The 24,742-nt window shown below is 42.9% G+C and overlaps 1 protein-coding gene across 2 annotated transcripts in view; it reads right to left on the reverse strand.

The window, feature by feature from the left end:
- The window catches only part of GPM6B (glycoprotein M6B), a 108,702-nt gene extending 88,829 nt beyond the window's left edge, over nt 1–19,873 (reverse strand). For both annotated transcript variants that reach the window (XM_061998878.1, XM_061998886.1), the window contains exon 1: nt 19,724–19,873. In XM_061998878.1, coding sequence (XP_061854862.1) covers nt 19,724–19,727 — 4 coding nt within the window. In that variant the 5' untranslated portion in view covers nt 19,728–19,873. The remainder of the gene's footprint in view (nt 1–19,723) is intronic.
- Nucleotides 19,874–24,742: the final 4,869 nt, after the last annotated feature.

Consider the following 24,742-nt stretch of genomic DNA (forward strand, 5'->3'; position numbering starts at 1 on the left):
TGAACAAGCCACATGTGGAAGCCATCACCTGAGTTTAGAGAATTTCCTAACAAGGTATAGTGTTTGTTCCTAGTCACATTTCCATTTTAGGTTGATTTACTTTTAAGAGATAAGGCATTTCATTTGAAACAGCAGAATGTCTTAAAATAGAGAAAACATTTTTCCCCATACTGTTCTCCATAACTGCTGCATTATAAAAAGAACTAGATGATACCACAGAAACAAAGAATCATTTTGGTTGGAAAAGACCTTTAAGACCATCAACCATTAACCAAACACTGCCAAGTCCACTACTAAACCATATCCCTCAGAACCTCATCTACATAGATTTTAAACATCTCTAGGGATGGTGACTCCATCACCTCCCTGGGCAGCCTGTTTCAATGTTTCATAACCCTTTCCATGAAGAAGTTTTTTCAAATCTCCAACCTAAACCTCTCCTGGCATAACCTGAGGTCATTTCCTCATGTCCTGTCACTTGTTATTTGGGAAAAGAGATGGACCTCCACCTCACTACAATCTCTTTTCAGGTAGTTGTAGAGTGATAAGGTTTCCTCTGAGCCTTCTCTTCTCCATGCTAAACAGTCCCAGCTCGCTCCTCGTAAGACTTGTGCTCCAAACCTTTAATCAGCTTTATTGCCCATCTCTGGACACGCTCCAGAACTTCAGTTTTTTTTCTGTAGTGAGGGGCCCAAAACTGAACGTAATAAGGGTGAACCTTGGGCCTAATGAGTGATCAACAAACCCACAAAACCTGCTTCCAAATACATACACACTAAGTTTCCATCCTACACAGGCAAACTCACATACCAAAAACTTTTAACAACAATAGTTTACTTGGTGTATGCACACAGTTGTACAAGGTAAGATGGGTAAACAACAGTAGACAGTAAGAGAGCCACAGTGACAGAAGCACAAAGTGACATCTCAGTCGTTTTTATTTTAAAACCACGTAGGTGGTAGATATGCCCAGAAGACTCTGACCATTTAGAGAAAAGATACCATCAATAAAACAGAAGGAAAGTGCTTACTTTTGTCTTCTCAAAAGACACATTTCTGGCAACACAAAAGTATCACAATTTTTTTTTCTTTTAATGAAACACTTCTGCATTTATAGTATTGCTTTGTTTTAAAAAAGGCACAGTTTCTGCCACCTAGCTGCTACACGTAGGTTTATGTGTGCCTATATCTAAAGGAGTTTCAGCATTTCACAGATGAAAGTTTACTCTCAACATAACGCAGTTTTGAAGTAGTATATGTGCTACAGTATTAGTTCATACCATTAAATGCACGTATAAGAGGAGACAGCTATATAAAATAAATCATCCAGGAAGGCTGTAATTAAAAGTAATTTTAAATACTTCAGTACTGAAAAATTGACAGGCATATGTTCTTTGCATTTTTACACGACATGAAAAATGCAACTCAGTGCAACCAGCACGTTTCTCTGCAGTCCAGGCAATCAATTCAGCACCCCCCAACACATCTGTGGCTCTGTCAGAAGTACTGTTTTCAATTAAGTGCAAGCACATTTAACATATTTTGCAACTATGAAGCGGCATAAATTTTGCAATTATACTTACGATCTCCACCACAGACCAAATTCTTATAATGCATTTCATTGCTAGATGGAAAACAGTGGTAAAAACAGTTGCAAAAAGAAAGCCTTGTGTGGTTCTGGAAAAAAAAAGTTCCAAATTCTACGCATGTGACTCCATTGCTAGCCTGAAACATCTGTTAGAAGTCAATAATCATGTTTTCATGTGTCATTTCTCTACATAAGCTTAATGGTTTGTATGAGAGTTGCAGTGCACTTTATTTCCAAGAGAGCTATCTCCATCTCCTACCACGGTAGCAATCATCACAGAGAACCACAGAACCTTAAGTGTTGGAAGGGACCTTGAAAAATCACCTAGTCCAACCCCTCTGCCAAAGCAGGATCACCTAGAGTAGGTCACAAAGGAACTCATTCAGGTGGGTTTTGAATGTCCCCAGAGAAGCAGACTCAACAACCCATCTGGGCAGCCTCTTCCAGTGCTCCATCATCCTCACGGTGAAGAAATTCTTTATTGTATTTCTTTGGAATCTCTTATGTTCCAGCTTATACCCATTGCCCCTTGTCCTATCATTGGCCATCATTGAGAACAGCTTGGCTCCATCCTCCTGACACCTGCCCTCTACATATTTGTAAACATTCATGAGGTCACCCCTCAGTCTCCTCTTCTCCAAGCTGATCACAATTTCCAGGATTGTGCTCATAGTATGAAGCATGTTTTGTAGATCTTACTATGACCAAAAAATTGTTTCCTGGATTATCAAATAGCAATGCATATTTCCGTAATTACTTACCTGAAAGATGAAGCTAAGGAAATATTTCATTTGGTCTTTAATGGAATGTGCCAGCCAAGCCACACTTATTCCAAGTCATGCTTTATGAACAACCCCAAACCATATTTTTCCCTACTTCTAAGTCTAATACAACATATAATTTTTCCTGTCTGTTCAAGCAAGCATTTGCAATAGTAATAAAACACTGCTGCAAAGTCTCAAATCAGCTAAATTTTACCTGCTGTGTATGCATATTTTCCTACCTTTTTAACACAAACATGCACACACAGAACCTGATCCAGCAGACTACCTATATATTGCCACTCAAGCTCATGAGGCTGACTACACCATGAGACACAGTTCCCCTCCGAGAATTAGTTATTTAAGTAAATGTGTACTTGGTTTCACCTTTTAGCTCTTTATTTCCAAATAGCCATGTCACACTTGCATTTGCATCCACCGTCTCTCTGCAGCTTGCCCTGTAATAGGGGAAGGAAGGGCCAACACTGAGTATTATGAGAAGACAACTAGTCCTAGGTCTCCAGAGATGAGTCATCCACTTCAAAGTAACCTTCATTACTTTTAAAAGTATTCATATTTGTAAGTTTCAGGACAATATCATCCACTAATGTAATACTTTGTAGAAAACAATCTTCTTCAAAAAAATTAAAGCTTTTATTTTTAAGCTCTTCCCCCAAAACAAGGCAAAACCAAGTTAACTCCCCTGCTCTTTGCAACATTAAAGCAACATCCCCTGGCTTTAGATCCTCCTATTTCCTGTCTTAGAAGACAGTGGAATGAAGGAATTAATTGCTTCATAACGTTAAAAAAGAAAACTACCATTTTCTGCCCTTAGATGTCTTTTTAGTATCCAGTAAACCATGGCTAATTTTCAACTTTAAATACAGTGCTGACTTAGCTTGCTTTGGGTGAAGAATTTAATAATCTCCTATTAATTGGAAGACGTTCAGATGAATGTAAAGATCTTCAAATCAAAGACATCTGCATTAGATTCCATTGAGACACTTTTACCACAATGGCCTGTTTTAAAATGAAATTGGCCTGCATGAAGCTTTTTGTCAAAAAAAAAAAAAAGACCTATATCAAGGCAAATTGAAACTTCTCAGGATAGACCAACTAACATATGGTCTACAGAAGAGACTGTGTAAGCCATTCTGACAAGTCCAAAGCCTCCAGCATTCCTACAATCACATTAATTATATTTACTAGAGACTGAGCAGGTGGTAGCAGCGTGATTCAAATGAACAATTCCTTAATGTGAAGTCACCTAACACCTACAAAAGCTGTACAGGGCAAAAAGAATCTAGGCAATTGTTTCACAGCACTGTAAACTAACTGCATGTAAATTTGTGGGGGACAGTTTCAGTGGAATTTTGCACATCTTTCTAAGAAGGCTGCATGAAACATGAAAAGAAATTCTCCTTTTCCTTCAAAAGGGAGCTTGAGGACTATGCACAGATCTTCAACAGCTGCCTGTACCAGACCACCAAAGCCACGGTGGCAAAACGATGCTCTAACAATAGCTAGAGCCAGCTTCTCTTCCCCTGCTGTGGTATCTCCCTGTTTTAGTAACGGACAGATGTTGTACATGACCCAGTTGAATACCCATTTTTATTTTGTTATGGCTTTGGGGAAGGAAGAGAGTGTTGCACACAGAATTCCGTGTTGATTAAAAAGCACTAACATTTGGCTGAACAAACCCCAATTTAGCCCCCTGGGCCTGTCTGACCCACTAACCACCACTTCCTAACTCCTCTGTTATGACAAAGCTTGCCTGAAAAAATGCTTGCAGAGCAAAAAAAAATATGACACTTACGTCAGTTTTGCAACATTTCCTAATGACATTACTGTGAAAATCACCATTCCCTCACTCTCAAATTTATTGTTTCTAAATTAAACATTTGTAACACAGACACAACTGATGGAGCCTCTTTAGTGACTGAACAGGGAATAGACAGAAGTACCAGATAGACATATTACATCATTCAAATGCAGACAATAAATTTACAGCAAGATCTTGTTTCTCTACAGGGAAACAATGGGGAAGAAGCAGAGTGTATTTGGAGAATTTGAAATGTACCATCCCTATACTATAGAACAACACATTTCCTCCAGGCCCTCTAAATCTATCCAAATAGGTATCATCTCCCAAAAAAAAAAAATCCCTATGTCATTTCCAGATTTCTTTCACATATGCTTCCTTAAAATATGAGTTTGTAGGCTTGGGGTTTGTGCTTTCCTATATCTTGCAACAGTAAACCATATACAAAAGAGAAGACAATAAAAAGCAGAAGCAGGTAGTGTGGAATATACTCAGCCTAGCAGTAGTGGCAGGCAGGGAGAAGAATGCTGGCTACACTTGAACTGCTTATTGCAACATCATCACCAAGTTTATCAAAATCTGGTGCCAAACTTAAGTCCCCCTTCTAAAGCACACATAAAATCCAGCATCTTTTATTATGGAAAAAATGGAAAAGTAGATTTCTAATCATCACCATGGAAGCAGAAATAATTGAAATAAGTACCAGCCATTAAGTGCTCAGAAAGCAAACAGTAAACAAAAGCTTCCAAAATAATAGCAAGTCTTGTGATTTTACCAGCATTCAAGAACCACAAGAAACAATGCTGGGCAGAAGCAGGAACCAAAATGAAAGATTTTATGTTGCTTGACAATTAGATGACTGCAACTCTCTGAAGGACACTGATTCACCTCTTGCACAAAAATTAAGGAGACAGCACAGAGACCCTCTCTGAAGTGCATGGGACATCCTGTGGGTAGTGGAGGTTAACAGTATCTTGCAAAAATCATAGAATCATAGAATGGTAGGGTTGGAAGGGACCTTTAGAGATCATCTAGTCCAACCCCCCTGCAGAAGCAGGTTCACCTAGATCAGGTCACATAGGAACACGTCGAGGTGGGTTTTGAAGACCTCCAAGGAAGGAGACTCCACAACCCCTCTGGGCAGCCTGTGCCACTGCTCCGTCATCCAGGGTCAAAAATGTGATTCTTGAAAACAGAAGAGATTGTCAATGCTTAATCATTTCACAGGGTCAAAGAAAATCATGTTCAGTGGTCTCCAATTTCGCAGGCTTTCCAAAAAAAAAAAAAAAAACAAAACAGAACTGGAGAGGATGAAACGAGGAAAATTACCACAGCCCAAAACAGTCTCTCTCATATGCTTTACTTCATTTTGAATTGCTCCCAAGCTGAAAGGACGTCCAATACAAGCCTTCAAACTAAGGACTGGTTTCATTTCACAGCAAAGAATTCTTTCAGAGGAAAAAAGAATAAAAGGAGCACATCATAATATACATTTCAAACTTTTTTTTCCACAAAAGATGTTTCAATTTCTTATGACACAAAACCCTTTCTAAATCTTAGTACCCTCCTTGTCTGGATTTATATTAAAAAAAAAAAATCTACTTTTTTTGTTCTTCTCTCAACATCAATTTCTTAAAACACTGTGAAAACAAACAATGGTGAAAAAAAGAAGACATCTTGCTCCGTCACCAGAGGTCACACACATGGAGGGCCTTACCACACCACAGCAGAACAAGGCAGGGGTGTCATGGCATCCAAGCACTATACCAGAGAAGAATCTGGGAAACCACTTCAGCAGCAACCAGTGGATCCTGTCTGAAAAATGCCTTGGAAAACAAGTTGCACAGCCATAAATGAGGAACTTTGAAACTAGGGCTCAACAACTGTGATCTGACAAGGCAACCTGATGGAAAATTCTTATTTTTAAAAATGCTTTACTGCAATTTTTTGTTGATAACTCATGTTCAGTTTACTGTTCCTGCAAAGAAGGCTTGAAGATACTCTTTTAAATGATCTCGTCTACATATAAAGAAAACATAGGCACATCTTCTCGCTTATATGAAAGAAAACCATAATCGAGGGACTGCACTCAATCAACAGAGCTTCCATAGTGTGAGATCAAAACAGCCCCATACTCTTTCCTGAAGTTCCCACAGATTCATACCAAAGGCAGTGACCTTAAAGCCCTAAAGACTTCAACGTTAATGGAGTCACAATTTTATTTTGTTAACTAAACACTTCAGATGACCATAAGAACAGCATTCAGTACTATTACACATGCAGTAAAGTAAGCATCTTAGTTTCTGTTTTCTGTTCACATAGTCCTGTCTTTCTGGAAATTGGCTAAGTCCCTGACAGTGCTACCAGAAGGGTTGGACTAGATGATCTCTAAAAGTCCCTTCCAACCCCACCATTCTATGATTCCACCAAGGCTTGTGGGTAGAGTAGTTAGTCAAGTCCCTGTTTTCTCTGCAGAGATGAGAAGTCTCATCTAAACAGATACTATCCCAGCAAACATGACTGAGCTCATGGAATGGCAGGAAAATGAATTGCATGGAAGGTAAACATTTAGCAAAGCCAAATACTGCTAGAGTTAATAATCATGCCCTAATTCCAACCAGGCTCTTCTAAAGCAGTTCCGGCTCATTTCAATTACTACGCAGGTTTTTTTTCTTGACATAAGCCAATGCAGTTCACATCAGAAAAGCAGCAACCACTTGGGAGGCAGGAAGCTGCTGTGCTTATCCTATGAGTGTCATGACCTGAATTAATTAGTATGTAGTGCTGCACATTTCTTTAAATCATCTCCAGTGCATACATTCCTGGTCTCACATTCAGGGTCACCATAGCTATGAGGGGATGGTAGTGAAGCTTAGTGGCACTGCTGCCTTGCTTCTTCCATATGCCTCCACAGGTGCACAGCTTCCAGGACTAATATTTGGGAAGGTCCTTCCTCATGCAAACGCCTACCATGCATGCTACAGGTAAGCCTACACATGGCTTCATGAGGAGAGACAGCAGGAGGCAGAGCTCCCAAGCAAAGCTGGAAATTAAAAGGTCTGCAAGCCTAGTGTGTAAGAGAGCAAGTTAACAGCCTATTTAAGGTCTTGTGAACAGAGGCAATTCTAGGTTACCATATGAACCCTGATAAGCAAGAAGCTATACAGCTCAGAGAGAACGCTTACACTCAGCAACTTTTCCCCTAGTGCATACAGGAGTGTTGTTATTACCCTCAGATGCAAAGGCACCTAGTCCACAGGGCTTATGGTAAATGAAGTGTGTGTCAGCAGTATACACAAACACAAGGAGGACCCCTTTTATGCAATGCTTCTGTTACATCTGAAAAAGTATTTTCCCTTGCATTCCATAAACAAAAAAACCCAACCCAAACAAAAAACAGACAGCAGGAAAAAAAAAAAAAAAGAAAGCTTGCATTGTTCCACACCAAGCCCAGAAAGGCCATATAAATATCATCCTCAAAATCTCTTGCGATTGCAGATGCCCAAGTCACGCCTTCGGCTTTACCCTACAGCCACAAAAGCCCCTCATCGTGCTGATGTCCCAGGCAAGGGATGCTGGCAGTGAGTACACACCTAAGAAGTGTGGTAATCTTGCTCTCCTCCTCTCAAGATTCATGCTTTGTATCCTGAAGTGCTTAGGAGAAACACAACTGTTTTGGCAGGTTATGCTCAGGGAAGAAAGGCTGTTTCCAAAGTAAGTGCAGAAGCTCCTTAAAAGCCATGAAGACCTAGGGGAAGGATTTTGACGTAACTGCCGTGTCTCCTAGCAAGAAGTACCCCAAGTGCTGAAGGAGGCCTGGGATGCACCTGGCCTGACTTGGTCTATCACCAGGGTACTCTTCCCAGCTGTTCTTTTGGGGTACACAGCAGTTGAATGCTTCGAGAGTCAGAACCCCAGTCATGTGTGCCACCAAAGAGCAAAGGATCCTGCTGCAAGCCCACTCGTGACTATGGAAGTCAGTGAAGTGGCCAAGAGCAAAAGCCTCAGTGTCTCTGGGACCAGACTTAGCAGCTCAGGATCAATTAAGTTTTGGGATACTACCATGACGTCAGTGACTTAACCTGCCACAAGAAAATACTATTAAAATGGTAAATAAATGCAAGTTCAACAAGGTTGAGTTTAAGGTCTTGCACCTGGGTTGGGGCAATCCCAAACAGATGCAGGCTGAGCAGGAGACAGATTGAGAGCAGCCCTGTGGAGAAGGACTTGAAGATGTTGGTGGATGAAAAACTGACAAGCCAGCAACATGCACTAGCAGCCCAGAAAGCCAACTGTGCTCTAGGCTGTCTCAAAAGAAGCATGGCAAATGGGTAGAGGGAGGTGATTCTCTCCCTCTACTCAGCTCTTGTGAGACCCCACCTACAGTACTGCATCCATCTCTGGGGACCCCGACATGAGGAGGACATCAACCTGTAGGAGTGAGTCTGGAGGAGAGCCACAAAGATGACTGGAGAGCTGAGGCATCTCTCCTATGAAGACAGGCTGAGAGAGTTGGGTTTTTTTAGCTGGGACAAGAGAGGGCTCCAGAAGCCCTCTGGCACTTAAATGAGACCTACAGGAAAGATGAGGAGGGACTCTATGAAGGAATGTGTGACAGGATGAGAGATAAATGGCTTTAAACTAAAAGAGCGTAGACCTAGATTAGATATCAGAAGGAAATTCTTCCCTGTGAGGGTGGTGAGGCACTGGAATAGGTTGCCCAGAGAGGCTGTGGATGCCTCATCCCTGGAAGTGTACGAGGCCAGGCTGGATGGGGCTTGGAGCAATCTGCTGTTGTAGAAGGTCCCTCCCAATCCAAACCATTCTATGTATTCTCTCCCATGTTTAAACTTTGGTAAGGAGAAGATATATCTCTCCCTAGAGATCTAATAACCAGATGCAAATGCAAAGCACAAGTGTTGGGGCAATGAAGCATATGCAACGAAAAGTCTGACATATTTTCTGAGTAAGGCAATCGAAAACATTTTATTTACAAGGTACAGAAGCTAACATAAGGGAAGTTTCACACATGCAGAAGAAGACAGACTACTGACCATGTGGGAAGTGGGCACAGCAGTCACGCTCACAAACATGTATGGAATAAAAAAGGCATGGTTCCCTCCCACTAGTCTTACCATCCGCTTCCTTAAAAAACAAACGGTTAAGGATCAAGTATTTTAAGAAGGATTACATTAGATGAGAACTTAAGGAACCATGATGGCATTTTTTTAATCCATAAATCTGACTTATACCACAAGAAAAAGGAAGGAACACTTCAGAACTCACATTTTGGCTAGATAACTGCTTCTCACCTTCTGCATCTTCTTACAATGCACATGGAAAACTCTCCTCAAGGGTCCTGCACAGGAATCCATTTAGCATGCCAGAGGAATAATTACTGAATAGAGATACCACCGTTCCAGGTAGCTAGTAGGGTTTATTTTTAACAGAAACAGAGGTATTGTTTCCTCTCTCGTCCCTCAGCTAAACTCTTAACAACCATGTCACAAAGACTATTCCTAATTCACTAATCCATTTGAGCAGAATTCTTCCTAAGAGAGCAGGTGACCCTCAAAGTATGTTGTCATCCTACAGCCAGCATACTAATTTGACAAGTACCTCTACATACAAAAAACAGCAATGCTATGATCAATTAATCAAGCATGAAAAAAATAGTTTCACCAAATAAAGGCACTCTAATGGGAAGATGCAGGTAGTGTTGACCGAAACTATGCCGGTATTTCCCTAATTTTTTTCTTTGCACAGTCTTATAAAAGCAGAAAAGATTCAGTGTGCAGTAATTAACATAATTAACAGCACCTGGGACATTCACATTAGCCTGGGAAACATTTAGGATTCCACATGTGCCATATGTCATGGTTTAACCCCAGACAGCAATGAAGCACCATGAGGCTGTTCAACCACTCATCCCAATCCCCTAGGGAGGAGAGTCAGGAAAAAACACTTCTGCGTAGAGATAAGAACAGTTTATTAAGTAAAATGAAACAAAATATAACAATAACAAGATATTGTTATTATTATTATTACTGTAATGAAAAGGAATACAACAAAAGAGAGAAAAATAAAACCAAGGAAAAAAGAAAAGAAAAAACCCACATGTGATGCACAATGCAAATGCTCACCACTCACTGACCCAGCAGTAATCCTCACCTCCTGGCCAACTCTCCCCAGTTTATATACTGAGAATGACATTCTGTGGTATGTGATAGCCGTTTGGTTAGTTAGGGTCAGCTGTCCTGGCCATGCTCCCTACCAGCTTCTTCCTGCTGCCCACTCTCTGGCAGGGCAGGGGGAGACAGGCCTTGACACTGTGCAAGTGCTGCTGGGTGATAACCAAAACATTCCTGTGTTATTAATGCTGTTCTCAGCATAAATCTGACACACAGCCCTGTGCCAGCTACTAGGAAGAAAGTTAACTCTATCCCAGTCAAAACCAGGACATCATGCCCTTCTGTTACTGTGGAAACAGAAAGCCAAGGCCTCAACTTCCCTCCAGTAAAGCACTTTATTTTGCTTTAAAATAGCATCTCCTGACTTTCAGTTTATTTTACAGCTGTTGCTCCCAATGTTTCCACTGTTTTCTATCTCTAGGAAGGGTATATTGCTTACTCTGAAACAGATAAAAGGTAGCAGCTGTCAGACATTGCCTATGGAAAACACACCTGGGCATGCCCAGCACACCATCAGATGGTGCCACAGACCCACTCAGCACATGTACAAAACTGGCAAGTGCTCTTGGCCACCTCTTCAGGGAGAAACCCTTTGATGGAGGATCAAATGGCAACGGGAATAAGGGAGGCAGGGAACCATGTATTCACACACATACTTCTGCCCACAAAACCTGGCAGAAAACAGCTTAGCGGGATGGAAGGGTGAGGATCGACCGTGAGGTCCAGCATTTCCTCTCTTGCGAGGACAATGGAAAGAGCCTAAATAGCACTGGGGAGATTATCGTAATGGGGAAAACATTCATTAGCCTCTATATGACGGCCATGGGAAACCTAAGAAAATCCTGAAATAAAGTTTTACAGGAAAATAAAATAATTTTAATGAAATCTGCAGACTGTTTAAGGCTAAAATAATTCAAGTCTTGACTCGCGGTGCTATCTCATCCATGTTCTGTTTCAGTTCCACCCACTCCCCAAATACTTACCTTCAGTCTGCTGGTTAGTTTAAATTAGGATTTTCAAGAGGCTTTTTTTTACTTCTTCCCAGTTCTTTTCTGCCTCCCTGAGGCTTTCACTGAAGAATAAGTGGAATTCAATATGTGGTAGACTACAACGATTCCTCAAACACAGCTTTTGCAAACATATTAGTGCAGATAAGATGAAAAACCTTGAAGAATTCAGGAGGAGGTTAAAGATTAAGCATTTATTATGTGCTGCTCATAATTCAAGATTGAGGAGAAAAACAGGTACTTTCAAACTGTTTAAAAATAATTCAAAGGGGAGACTAAAAAGTACAAGCTATAAAAAGCAAAATCACTTAATTGGCTATTTTTCATTCCATGTCATTATTTCTTTAAGTTTCCAGACATTATCTGAAATGAGGGATTTTCATCAGACAATTACCAAGCATGAGAAATTGCCACTGTAATTTCAGCACGGAATGGGAGGAATGTCGACAGAGTGAAGGTGTACACTGCATGAGGGAAATAATTACTAAGACAGGCTACAAAAGTCATAGTTAGCAAAGCTCCCTTCTATTGCATTCCTTGTATTTGCCTACGAAAATGCTGGCTCAACGAAACAGTTACCAGCTTCAGTACCTAATAACTTCACTGGCTGGGGAGAAGGCAATAAGAGATGACACATTAGGTTCTGTTACATTCCCCTGACATGGTATGACAAATATCTGAGAGATTTCAAGTGTTTTGTACCAGCACCAATCACTGAGCCCAAGCAGATGTGCATGAAGTGCTATTGTTCATGACACCTTGCAAGTTGTAGGCTCCTGACAGATGCGTTGGAACAGATCCCTGTGTTTATACCAAAAGTTCTCAGCTCCAAACACTCCCACCAGTCATCTCTTTCTCTTCTGACTTGTTTGTGTGGTTTTTTTGGTTTTCAATATATGCCTAAACAGCTCAAGAAAAGCATTTAATTTCCCACAAGGGAAGTTCCATGCAGCAAACTTATTTTCAACCACAAATCAAACAAATAACACCAACTCACTTTACACTTTTGTTGAGGACAGTCAACACAGTTGTGGTAACAAAAGCATAAATTTACACATAAATGCCAAAAATTTAAAATCTCCCAAAATTCATTTCCTAAAAAAAACAAAACACAAACCCACAAGATACAGAAAACATAAACCAACAAAAAAATAAAAGTTTCTTTAGTAGAGAAGTTAGGAAAAAGTAGTGACGATGCAGCCAGAGCTCTGCAGTATTTCAGACTTGCATGGCATTTGTCAGTAATCGTGTGTGCCCAGGTCTCCATTCCAGCAAATACTTATGAAACACTCATGTCCCATCAGAAAGTAAAACACGTGAAAACCCAAAGAGTTTAAAAAAAAAAAAATCAGTGGGAAATCTCTCTGGAAGGGATATTGAGACAAAACAGCAGCCGCTTTCCCAAACAGCTTGACTGATGTGCCCTCAGCACTAGGACTGAAAAGCCTCAGTACATTTTCTAGTATGCAATCTGACAAAAAACATAGACTAAAAGGTAAAGCAAAAAGCAGAGCTCAGAGTCACAACCAGCTGCGCCTTGCTGGCAGCATGAGGGAGTTGGATTGCTCATCAGCCATCAACTGCAGCCTCCACGGCTCCAGCTCAGCAAAACCTCCAATAAGCCCAAGTGTATGTTTCCAATATTAAGAAAACCAGCACGCTACTCAAAACATAATCCTCCTCTGGCCGGACTCCCATCATTTACTCTGGTTTTTGGAACTCCTGACCGGCTGCACTATTAACACAATGTGTCTTTTCTGCCCTTCAGCCCACAAACCAGCACCTGGAAGACAAGCCAGCTGCTTCCTTACTCCTAAGCCACTAACAGAGCAAATTTTGCCCTGCTTGCCTTCAGTGCAATGCCACTCTCCAATTTATGTATAGTTTAGATCAGGGCAATTCTTCTATATTTTCATTGGCAATGAAGGTCAGAGTTTTAGGCTGCAATATGCAATTGCTCTGTTCTTCATAAAACATTTTTTTAAAATCACAAAATTATGAAGGCTGTATCTTAAGTTGGATACTCCAGTTCATAACTTCAAGAAGTCCAGTCTTCCTCATGACCCAGGTCCCAGCTATCTTTGAACCACAGTCCTTTTCAACATTACTCCCCCCAGACAAAAGAAAAAAAAAAAAAAAATCCACAAAACAACAAACAAAACACAAAACCAAACAGCAAGTACAATCACATTCCTGAAAGTCATTTTCTGTACAGATAACTCTAGGATAAAATTTCAAGTTTCATATGTACTCAAGTCTCAAAGCTTAAAACACACACAAACCTGACACAGAGCAACACACTGAGATTTGTACCACTCAATGGCTCTGCATCAGCCTCATCTTTCTATTAATGGAACATGAGCTCCATTCACATTTTGAAACTGCTGCTAGTCAAACAGCTCCAAAACCAGGGAGAACAAAAGATGTTGAATTCTCCCACTTCTTTGAATTGCTTGTAAATGTTTCCCAAGCCACAACTCCACATGCAAGCTTTTGAGTCTAAAGCCCAAGAGACAAGTCATTACGGAGGGAGAGACTGCCAAAGCACCAAGACAGAGCAGGAACAGAAAGTAACAAACTGCTGAGGACTAAGTGGTACATACAATGCTACCTATTTGTTACACTGCACAGTGGAATCTCCTTCAATATCGTTCACTGTGTTTACAGAGGAGGGTTGATGGAGAATTTTGACAGGTACAGTCATCCTGGCACCTCAGCTGTCACCAGTTCACACCTGACTGAGGAAAAAGCTCCGAGAGGATCAGGAAATGTGGATTCCTCCCCTTATGTTGTCATGCTGAGTTTGCTTCCTCTGAGCCACAGGCTACACTGCCTACACTTGGAAGAAGCTATCTTACAAGATGGATATGATGGACAAGGGCCATTGTGGCTCTGTTTCATCCTTTCCCCATTCTGAGTATTGAGCTGACTTCTGCATTTGTACAGAATCTTGTAGGCTCAGCTGAGACCCTTTACTTTAATACAATTATCTTTGATGTCCCACATGGAGACTAAGCTATCTTTCCTTACAGTTGCTCAACACAACTCAACCCCAGAGGCACTTGTACCCAAACAGATTTTAAGGAATCAGTCAAGAGAACAGGATTTTAATTTCCCTGGACAAGCACACTGAGGCAAACCCTGAAGAACAATCCCTCCAACATGCCACCATACACCCCACAAGACCAGCACCCCAGCAACATGCCGTGCACTCCATCAGGAGTGAGCCTCAACCCCACGTTCCATGGTAAAAAGCACCTATGTTAAAAGTACACTATCAACAACTACATACACCTTCTGCAGCATTACCACTGTGGTATCATGAAGGATTAAAGCTTTTTGCAGTTGGATTTGAGCAGCTCCTGTGGCTCCACATGAGCTCTTGATCCCCCAGCAGGAACAGCCCAACGAGCTGCAAGGAGAAGTGAGGTGATGTGCAGCCCAGACAGATGCTGGGAACATGTTCAAGAGGAGCAGGTGTGTGCATGTCTGAGGAGGGGTGAAGGGCACACACACACAGAGCTGGGATGCACATAAGGAGGTCAAAAAGGAGAGAAATCCAGGAGCTTCAGCAGGGAGAACAGTTATAATGGGGAGCGTGGTGAGGCAATAACCCACAGCAGCTCCCTCTGCTCCCACTGCTTTTACCCCAGTGAAACTTCACTGGGTACAACGCTGTCAAACCTATTGAACGATAACACTGCATTTACATCCAAACACCATCGGTGCAAGTACAACACATGGAGTGATTCCGCATTTGACTGTACCAGCTGTATATCTCGGGGAAAACAAAATTCTCGCTATAAGAACGTGCACCTACTCATGGATGACACGACGCTGCTGCACGAGGAATCAAAAAAAGATACCAAGAAATAGTCTTCCTTGGGCTTATTTTCATTTTAACCTTATCCTGAAATGGACTTTGGAGTTATATTGTAGAGTAATGACTTTAATTATTACTAAATATTGCTCAAATAAGTTGTGGATCCCCATTCCTGGGCACTTCATCCCAGGATGTGTTCAAGGTCAGGCTGGATGAGGCTATGAGTAAGTCAAAAGATGTCCCTGCTCATGGACAGGGAGGTTGGACTAGATTATTTTTCAAGGTCCCTTCCAACCCAAACCATTCTATGATTAGATAGCATTAATCTTGAAAAACAAAGGCTACAGAAAAAAAAACTGTATAAAAAAAAGTTGATGCAACATGACAACTGTTGGAATAACACCACATTGAAGCAAACTTGCAAAAAAGAAAGGTACCTGGCCTAAGAAAAATAATTCCTTTAAACACTGGAAGCAACCTGCAGATTTCAATTGGTTTAATTCTACAAACACTCTAAAAGAGACAGACAATCAGGCATTGCCACAGTTCAGCCTTGCAAGGGATGTAAACTATAACCTAGTATTTTTTTTCTGAAATGTAACATTTGGAGATCCATCAGAGATATAAGTCACGCACCGGATGGCAGATCTCCTGTACTACTGAACCATGTGTTTAGAGAGAGGAACAATCTGTAAATATGCTGAAAACACAAATTGTTTAGAATACTGGGAAATATCTCAACGCGCAACATCTTATCTTCCACTTCCTTCTCTGACACGAAGGATTACAGTGAGAAGGCAGAAGAAAATACTTTTTAATAGCCTAAGCAGGTGTTTTGGAGGGAGATGAAAAGCAGCGGTATAAAATTTTACATTTCACAGGTTTTAACATAAGACGAACTTAACAGTGGGTTCATTTGTATAGGAATTAAGTTAAATACATTTAAGAGGTGCAAGATTTAACTGAATATGGACTACATCACTTAGCAATTGAAACTGAACTACCTTTAATGACCAATACTAATCAGATTTTGCTATTACTGTGACACATAAAAGATTTCATCTCCTGTCTGAACAAAGTGTAGAGTGGAATAGCAAGAAAGAGGACTGATTCTTTTCTGGGATTTGCACACGCACCTCCCACCCTTCTCCCCAGCTTTTTTTAAGCAGAAGGCCTGGTTTAGGGAATATTTGAGCCTACTTTGGACATATTTCACATAAAAGTGAGGACCACTTCTGTGGGTGGTAGAAGCCTCTAAGGTGGAACTCCTAAGGTTACTGCCTATGAGGAAGGGATTGGTGGCTTTGGGCTGCAGGAGCAAGTAGTGTTGGAGGAGCTGGATGTGCTGCAGAAGGCATGAAGGACGCAGAATCTCCCTGGCACGGCACAGCGTGATGCCCCTGGGAACTCCTGGGTTTGCAGGCTCTGCGAGGCAGTAGTTCCCACTCAGCGACCACAGACAGAAGGGATGCAAACCCACATGAAAACAGGCATCGTTTCATTCCCTGTTTATGCACAGTGTTGTCCTCAGTATATCTTTTTAAACAATCAGACAATCAAAATACAATACATGTACCCACTCAGCTCCAATCTCTTATTCAAAAGCGACAGTTTGAGGAGTAAAAAGAAGGAAAGGTGTCAAATTATCGAAACACATAGTTCCAAAGAAATTACACCATATCACGCCTTTCAGGACCTTTTGTGAACAAAAAAATGTTGGATTTTTGGTTCATTTTGTAAAATAACCTCCCTCTCCTCTCATCCTAGATGAGCCACTACATTTGGGAGAGCACATCCCACAATGTTAGAGGTGAGTCTTCTTGCAATGAGCTGCACAAAGCACTACACTGGTTGTTACTGACAACCCTCTGGCCAACGCACACTCTCATAGATGTTGAGCACAATGTGTCCAACTCCCAGAAGCACTCAAAAGCCAAAAGGCCAACAAACATTGATGGCCGCAGGGGGCTCTGCACCTCCAAAAAGAAAGATAATAACCATCAGCCTCAGCAGGTCAGTCACAAGAACCACAGAATGTCCTACAGAAAAGTTTTGTGCAACCAAGAACAATTCAAATGGTCTCAATGAGAACCAGGCAAATACAGCTTTGCCCTTGGATCGAGAAGCTCAATGCAGCACTGGAGCTCCAATTAAGTCCTGGTTAGATGGCCACATCAGCCTCAGCCTACCTAAGGCCAAGGCAGCAGTTATGCAATGGCATAAACAAAACGTTGTATTCATGAGGGACTGGATCCCCAGCCGACAAAGGCTTCTTTTTGTGACTTCTTTTTGAAGCTTTTCATCTGAATGTTGTGCTAGAAATCCTTTTTTCCGACTGACCACACTGCTGTTACCCAGTTGGGCATGGCTCGATCATTCAACGTCTCTTAGCAGAGAAGTCAACAGACCCTGGAATTTTTGCAGTTACTAGCAAAAATGTTCAAGAAATATTTTCTTCTCTTCACTCTCCTTTTCCCAACTGTTACATTCAGGACAAGACATTCTATATGGACATAAAACATATTTCACACACTGTTGCAGACCCACAACTTCCGAGATGAGCTTTAGTATTTTTCTAAGATTTTTAGGACCAAAGTAAAGATTTGCTTCACCTTGAGATGAATCACTCACAAAGATTTCAACAACTTTTTGATTTCAAACCCCTAGAAACTTAATTAATGGAAGAAAAGTCAATTTCATAGTCTTAGCAACAAAGACACTTAAGAAGAACTTTGTGTTATCTACTAAATTTTATTTCCCCCCCCCTCAAATAAAATGTTGCAATCCAAAGAATATATTTCTTTTACTAGGACACTTAAAAATACTCCTTTCTTTCCCTTTTTCATCCCCATTACAAGATGTATTTGACACCAATCTATGGCAGTAAAAGTGTACGTTAAGAGAAGGATGCTAAGATATAGACACAGCAGAAGCTGTCAACTTTACAGTTTCATTCAATATCAAAAGTTCACATAGGGAAAGCATAGACTAAAAAATGACTATCAAAATATGCACACAAAAAATTGTGCTGGTAATACAGCTGGTTGGTTTGTTTCAGCTTTCAGAGCTGCAGAAGCAGTAGGAATCTGTACTTTTGCACTGAAAGCAGTGTTGGAAACATCAAAAAAGCTTAATAGAAAGACCATAATATGATGGGAGTCTGATCTTCACTAAGCTGGGGAACAAACCAGTTAATAAGCATTTAGAAATTAAGGAATTAGGTGATGCGAATTAATTTAACAAAGTAGCAACCATAGGAATTCTGTCAGCTTCCTTTGGCTGAGTAATTAATTTTTTTTCCCTTCTTAATTAAAATCAGGGACAGTGCCAGCATCAGTATGTGCATATTAACACACGGGCATGCACTGATAGCTCTGCCTTAGCAGCTGAAACTTCTAAGCAACAATATGCCACTGGCAAACTGGACCAAAGATACAGCTGCATTTTTCTTTTCTCTTTTTTTTTTCTCCCCCAAACCTCGTAACTTTCATTACTGCTTAATTCATTTGTGTCTCTTATTGGCTGAAAGGAATGCTTGCATGAAGTAGCCTGAGCTAAAAGTCTCGTGCTAAAAGGATGCGAACACTTAATCTGTGTGTTGGCTACCAAATGATTCATGTGGAAGCATAAATCCTTCCCTAGTCATGGCCCTACTTCTGGTCCAGGGAACACACTCACGCGAGCTTTACCGTCCCGTAAGTTTGGGAGCAGAAGCCGCCGGACATAGCCCAAGCTACGAGAGGGAAAAGCGCGCCACGATTATCTCAGTGACCCAAAGGATTCTCTAACGCTCACCCGAAACCCGTTACGCCTCGCACGCAGGTGTACCCAACGCTCCCCATCTTGACCAGGAACGTCCGCTCTCTTCCCCGTCATTCCTCCTCTCCCAAACCCCACTCCAGCCTCGAGCAAAAACGGAACCGCACCCCGCGCTCGCCGATCCCCCGCGGGACCCCCCGCATCGGTGTACCGCGAGGGGAAGCCGGAGCGAAGCCGAGTCCCCTCCCGTAGCTGGCACCGAGCCCCGCGGGGAGACCCGGGGCCGCCCGGGGCCGCCCGCGGCCGCCGCGCTCCCCACGCCGTGAGGCAGCCGACCGCATCGCTCCGCTACCTCGGTTTCAGCGGGACCGCGGAGCAAACACACTCCGGGCTGGCTGCGTACGACCGCCTGCAGCAACCTATCGCTCCAGGACTCTGCAGCATCAGTGTTGATAACAGTATATTTTTAAAGGAAGAGAGCGCTCCGCAGCTAGCGAGGTCCCGTTGCCCCGCCAGCCAGGGGGTGAGTTTCTGAGGCAGCGGCACGGCTCCAGCAGAACGAGGAGGGAGGCTGCCCCCGGCCCGGTCTACCGGGAGGCTCAACAGGCTGCTGCCCCCACCCCGCCGTGCCGTGCCGCGCCGCGCGGAAAGAGGCTGGGCCGAGCCGAGGACCGCCGTGAACCTACGGCTGCCCCACACCTGCCCCCCGCTCCCGCCCTTCCTGCAGCCGCGGCTACGGAGCGGGGGTCCTCCCGCAGCCCGGCTCGCTTACCCATGACTGTCTGTCGTCGCCCGGGCGGTGCGGGGTGGGAAGCGGGGCAGGAGCTCGCTTAGGGTAGTCTGGGCTGCGGTGGGCGGGAAGCGCGGCTCAGGACAGCGGCGACTCGCACACTGGCGGGCTCCCCTCGCCTCCGGCGGCTGCGGCTGCGGCGCGGCGAGAGGGGCGGGGCGAGGCGGGGCGGCCCCGCCTGCCTGCGCTGCCCGAGGGCGCCCGGCACGGCACGGCCCGGCACGGCACAGCGCGGCCCGTTCTGCCGCGGGGCAGGGGATGGAGCGCCGCCCCGCGGCTTAGCGGGGTACCCTCCTGCGCCCGCAGCCTGGTGTCGGGGTGACCCTGGAACCGGCGCTTGCCGCCTATGTCGGCCCCAGCTCTCCTCCGGTGTTCATCGTCTGAAGGCTTCCAGGAACGAGCCCCCCCCGGGGTCCAGGAGGATCGGCCCCGCTCGGCTTCAGCAGCTTAGACTGGGAAGCATGGCTAAGGGCACCCTTGACCTTCAGAGGTGTCTGCTTCTTAATGTTTCTCTGTGGCAATGCCAAGGGCAGTGCATGCCCAAACAGTGTTATTTCAGTCATATCGTCTTCAACAATGTGACTCATACCTTCACTGCCTCTTGTGAACCGATGAATGCCACTTCAAAGCCTTACACAGCACTGTGGTAGCTGCCACTTGAATGGTGTTCTGGACATGCAACCTTGCACAACTCTGCTTGCAGTGACTTTCTCATTTCTTTGAGTGCAGATAAATATGTCTTAGCTTTTGGGAAAAGCAGTAGAGTCCTAAGAAACAGACTAGGTAGTTTGGGGGTGTACTCGAAGCTTACGAGTAAATCTCTCCTATACCTACACATTAGTGGCAAAAATAATTGTCTTGCACAAGATTAAGACTTCACAGATGCATACAATGGGTATGGAAAAGAGTGTCAAAGTCCCGTGTGACCTGATCGAGGTGTACCTGCTTTAGCAGGAGGTTGGACTAGATGATCTCTAGAAGTCCCTTAAAACCCCTACTGTTCTGTGATTCTGTGAAAGTCATTTTTTTCAGCTGAGTTGCTTTTCTAAGCTGGACTTTTACCATCAGAATGCTTTGATTGCTTCAATTGCAAAGGCCAGCTCTTTAGTCACAATAAATGCATCTATAGTGACCAGCATCAATCAGAATGTGCTGATTTACATTAATTGGGTACTTGGCGTGCATCTCCTTTGTCTTTGTCACAGTAATAGCATACTAACTTTCTGTTAGTTATGTGAAGTATAAGGATATATTTAATCTTCTCCCATGATTATTAACAAATTGAGCTATTGAATTATGTAACCATATTATTCCCCTCTAAATGAGATCGATTGCCTAAGAACATGTTAATAAAACACAAAGGCAAAGGAATGACAAAAACACGAACACTAATGTTCAGGGAAACAAGTTTGTGCTTTGCAATTTCAGACACTGAAGCAGTGTGTGTCTGTGCTTATATATAAAGTTGCAACATTAAAGCTGTGGTTTGTCTCCATTAAAAGAAAAATCCCAGTCTCTCGGGACAAAATTATCCGAGGCTTTCGTGTTTATTAAGGAACTTACACGCTTTTTCTGGTAAGGACTATGGGCCCAACACCATACAAGCACTGCCTCATCTGATTGAGTAAGCCATTTTGTAAAGATAGGAAAAAAAAATCATACCAAAGCTGCTCACTAGCAAGCTGCTTCCAGTTCTCACTGGGAATTAAAGTAGGTGAGCTATATATCTTTGAAAAATTACATTAATTATGGAAATAGCACATGACCCTTAAGTAGAGTGGCACTAAATACTACTGAAATATGGCGGGAAAGGAAGACAAATGGCAAGAGCACTCTGCTGTGTACAGCACTATGTGCTGCTGAGGGTGTAAATCTGTTTGCTTTTTTAAAATAAATTCTTCATTTATGTTAATCTTCTGTGAAGCTGTTGGAGCATCCTGCTTGCTTAACACTAGGATCAGCTGAAAACTATGTCCCTGATTCTGACTGCCCTTGCACTTATGAGTTAACTTTACATCACTGAAAGGGACTAGTTGCTTAAGAGAAGTTGGTCAACACAGCCAGCCCTGTCCAGTTTGGGTTTGCATACTTGCACCCAAGTATGGGGTAGACATTCCTATGGTAGTACAGCATATTTAATACTTATGCGGTGACTGGAGTGACTCACTGCCCTTTATTAGCTTTCTGTCATCCTCGGAAATGTTGGTGTTTTTTTTCTCCAAAGAGTAAAGCAAAGAACAGCTGTCCAAATATTGGTTATGGCTCAGCAGTCAATGGGGATTTCCACTCACAGAGATACCAAGTCTCTGACAAGTGAAGAGAGAAGCCAAAAGCAGTGATGTCAGAAGTTTTGGTTCAGTAAGCAAAACTACATTACAACACTCCAAGGAGGTCAAGAAGACAGGAATACTTAGCTGGAATTTCTATTAGGAATAGAAACAAACAGATTTCCATTCAGAACTAAGATGTCTGTAGAAACAAACACTTCCCTAGTTGGGAAAGGCTTACAACTGGATACCTGTCCATGCTCTTACTCTTTTATCTAGTATATGACGGAGAGGAAAAAGGCTGGAACGTGCAGCATTTCAGCAAGTCTCGGTGGCTGAATATCTCCTCAGGTGCTGCAGCTGGTGCTGGTAGCTGTAAGGCAGGGCTGAAGGCCTGCTGTAAATTACGCTGGAAGCCAGATTGATCCAAAAACTCAAGAGATATATCAAGAGATTATATGATGACGACCTGGTGTCGTTGCCGATTTGATCTATAAAAGAGAAGGTGCAAGTTAGAAGTCTGCACTGATTAATGTCATTCATTGTCTACACTGGGTACTCAAAACCTTTTCCTTAGCTTGAATAACAACCTGCAAACATTTCCCTATTTGTACTGTTACCCTAATGTTAGTGTGATGATACCAGGTATTTCAAGTAACACCTTCACTCCCCATAGCAATGTGCTTGGTGTATCTCCTAACCTTGTCTGGAGGAGTGTGTTCTTCTCTTGGGATGTTTTTAAAAGACCATCTGATTGACAGAAGAAAATTTAAGTTACATCTCAAGATCAATCAAGAAGAGGTAAGATGGAAAGGGAGGGTCTCACCAGTTGTACCTGAGGGCATCGTACCAGTCTGAAACAGTTATTTACTGTATTTGCCCATTTCTTGCAATCAGCAATGAAACAGATTTCGAAAGCAAGTGAAGGCTTCTCTTTTTTTTCTTTTTTCAAATTCTTCTCTTTTTTTTTTCTTTTTTGTCGTAATTTACCAGACTCCATCTGTTTCCCCACTTCTTCAGTAGAGAACATCTTTGCTCTAAAAGGAATCCCTATTTTCTTTGCGGATTAAATGGTGTGCTAGCTGCTGCTACCTGTTTGCCTGTCTCTGTCTTCCACTTCTCCTGTCTTTCCTCAGGTTGTCTGACTAGACAGATTGCCCTAGACATAGAAACCTCATCAATTAAAAACAAAATCCAGGGCAGTATGTTTCCACATAATGCTTTACTTTTGACTAAACATTTAGTTGTGTTAAAGACAGTGGGTTAATAAAAAGATGTTCTAGTGGGTTTGGTGGGTTTTCAGCTCACACTGTGTCCTACTGCTGGCTATATGTGAGCCTGCTCCCATAGCTCCCTCTGCTAATAGTGAAGCTAATGGTTACTTGCAGATATTACTTATGACTGCTACACATGCAGTGCCAGCAGGCAGCCGTCACTGCCAGTTTCCAGAGGATTAGAGTGAGTGTGTAGGGTGCTGCTCCTACTCTCGATTAGGAAAAAATCCTGCAGATCTGCAAAACTTTATGAAATTGAGGATTCATAAAAAGCATCCTTTTCAACATTAACAATGTTGTAGTTTGTGTGGAGCCATTTGTAGTAATGGAGAAGAGGCTGTAAAGATGGCTCCTGTAAGAAGTTGCTTGAAACTCTCCCCAGCTCTGAGCCAGATCCACTTCTGGGGCTGAGCCAATTAGATGCCTCCATGATCACTGTTTAAGAAGAAGAAGCAGCCTATTCTTTCTTGCTGTTCTTTTTTCCTTCTCTTCTGGCTGGTGGTGGTGCAAGGAGTTGGGAGAGAGAGAGGAGTGAACATGCAGACCCCAAGGTCAGTGAGGGAAGAGAGGAGGAGGTGTACTGGTGCAGAGACTCCCCTGCATCCTGTGGAGAGGACTAGTGAAGCTGAGATTCATTTGCAGTTCATTAAAGACCCCAGGCGGGGAGCAGTGAGTATGCCAAGAGGAGGCCATGTCCCGTGGGAGAGACCCTGTATTCACAGAAGCTGTAGCTGTTAGGAAGAAGTTCATTATGGACTGTGTCCTGTGGGAGGGACCACATATTGGAGCAGGGGAAGAATGCCAGGAGTCATCCTGAGAAGAGAGAAGCAGCAGAGACCATCTGTGAGAAACTGACCACATCCTCCATTCCCTACACCCCCCCCACCCCCCCACCCGAGCCGTTGAGGAGGGAGGAGGTAGAGATATCAGGAGCAGTGAGCTGGGCCTAGGAAGAAAGGAGGGATGCGGAAGGGAAATCTTGAATTGCTACTCCCTTTCTGCTTTTGTTCTGGTTTGTTTCTTGTATGTGTAGTAGAATAAACTTTCCTACTTTCCTGTCTAAATTGAATATTGGAGTCTGTTTTGCCCAGAACCGTAATTGGCAATGAGCCCTCCCTGCCCTTGTCTCAATCCACAACATCCTTGGTTATCTTGTTTTTTCCTTCCATTTCACTGGAGCCCCTGCTGTTCTAAGGATGGTGGAGGTGGACGGGGGGCAGTGAGCATGAGACTGTCATGGTGCTTCATTGCTGTCTGGGAAAAAACATGACAACACAAGTGTATTTTAGATTTAAGGGAATCAGAAGCGATAAAATCTAGTTTTAGTTGTAGTGAGTCTTCTCTGTGGCCTTTCTCAAAGGGGTTCATCCATCCTTTCTGTCTTGAGCTTCTGAGATTCCAGGTATAGTTGGGGCATGCTGGGGTTTTTCCTCTCCCATGTGGTCTTCCATTCAAAGTGG

The sequence above is a fragment of the Colius striatus genome, chromosome 1, assembly GCF_028858725.1.
Source record: "Colius striatus isolate bColStr4 chromosome 1, bColStr4.1.hap1, whole genome shotgun sequence".
NCBI classification, from domain to species: domain Eukaryota; kingdom Metazoa; phylum Chordata; class Aves; order Coliiformes; family Coliidae; genus Colius; species Colius striatus.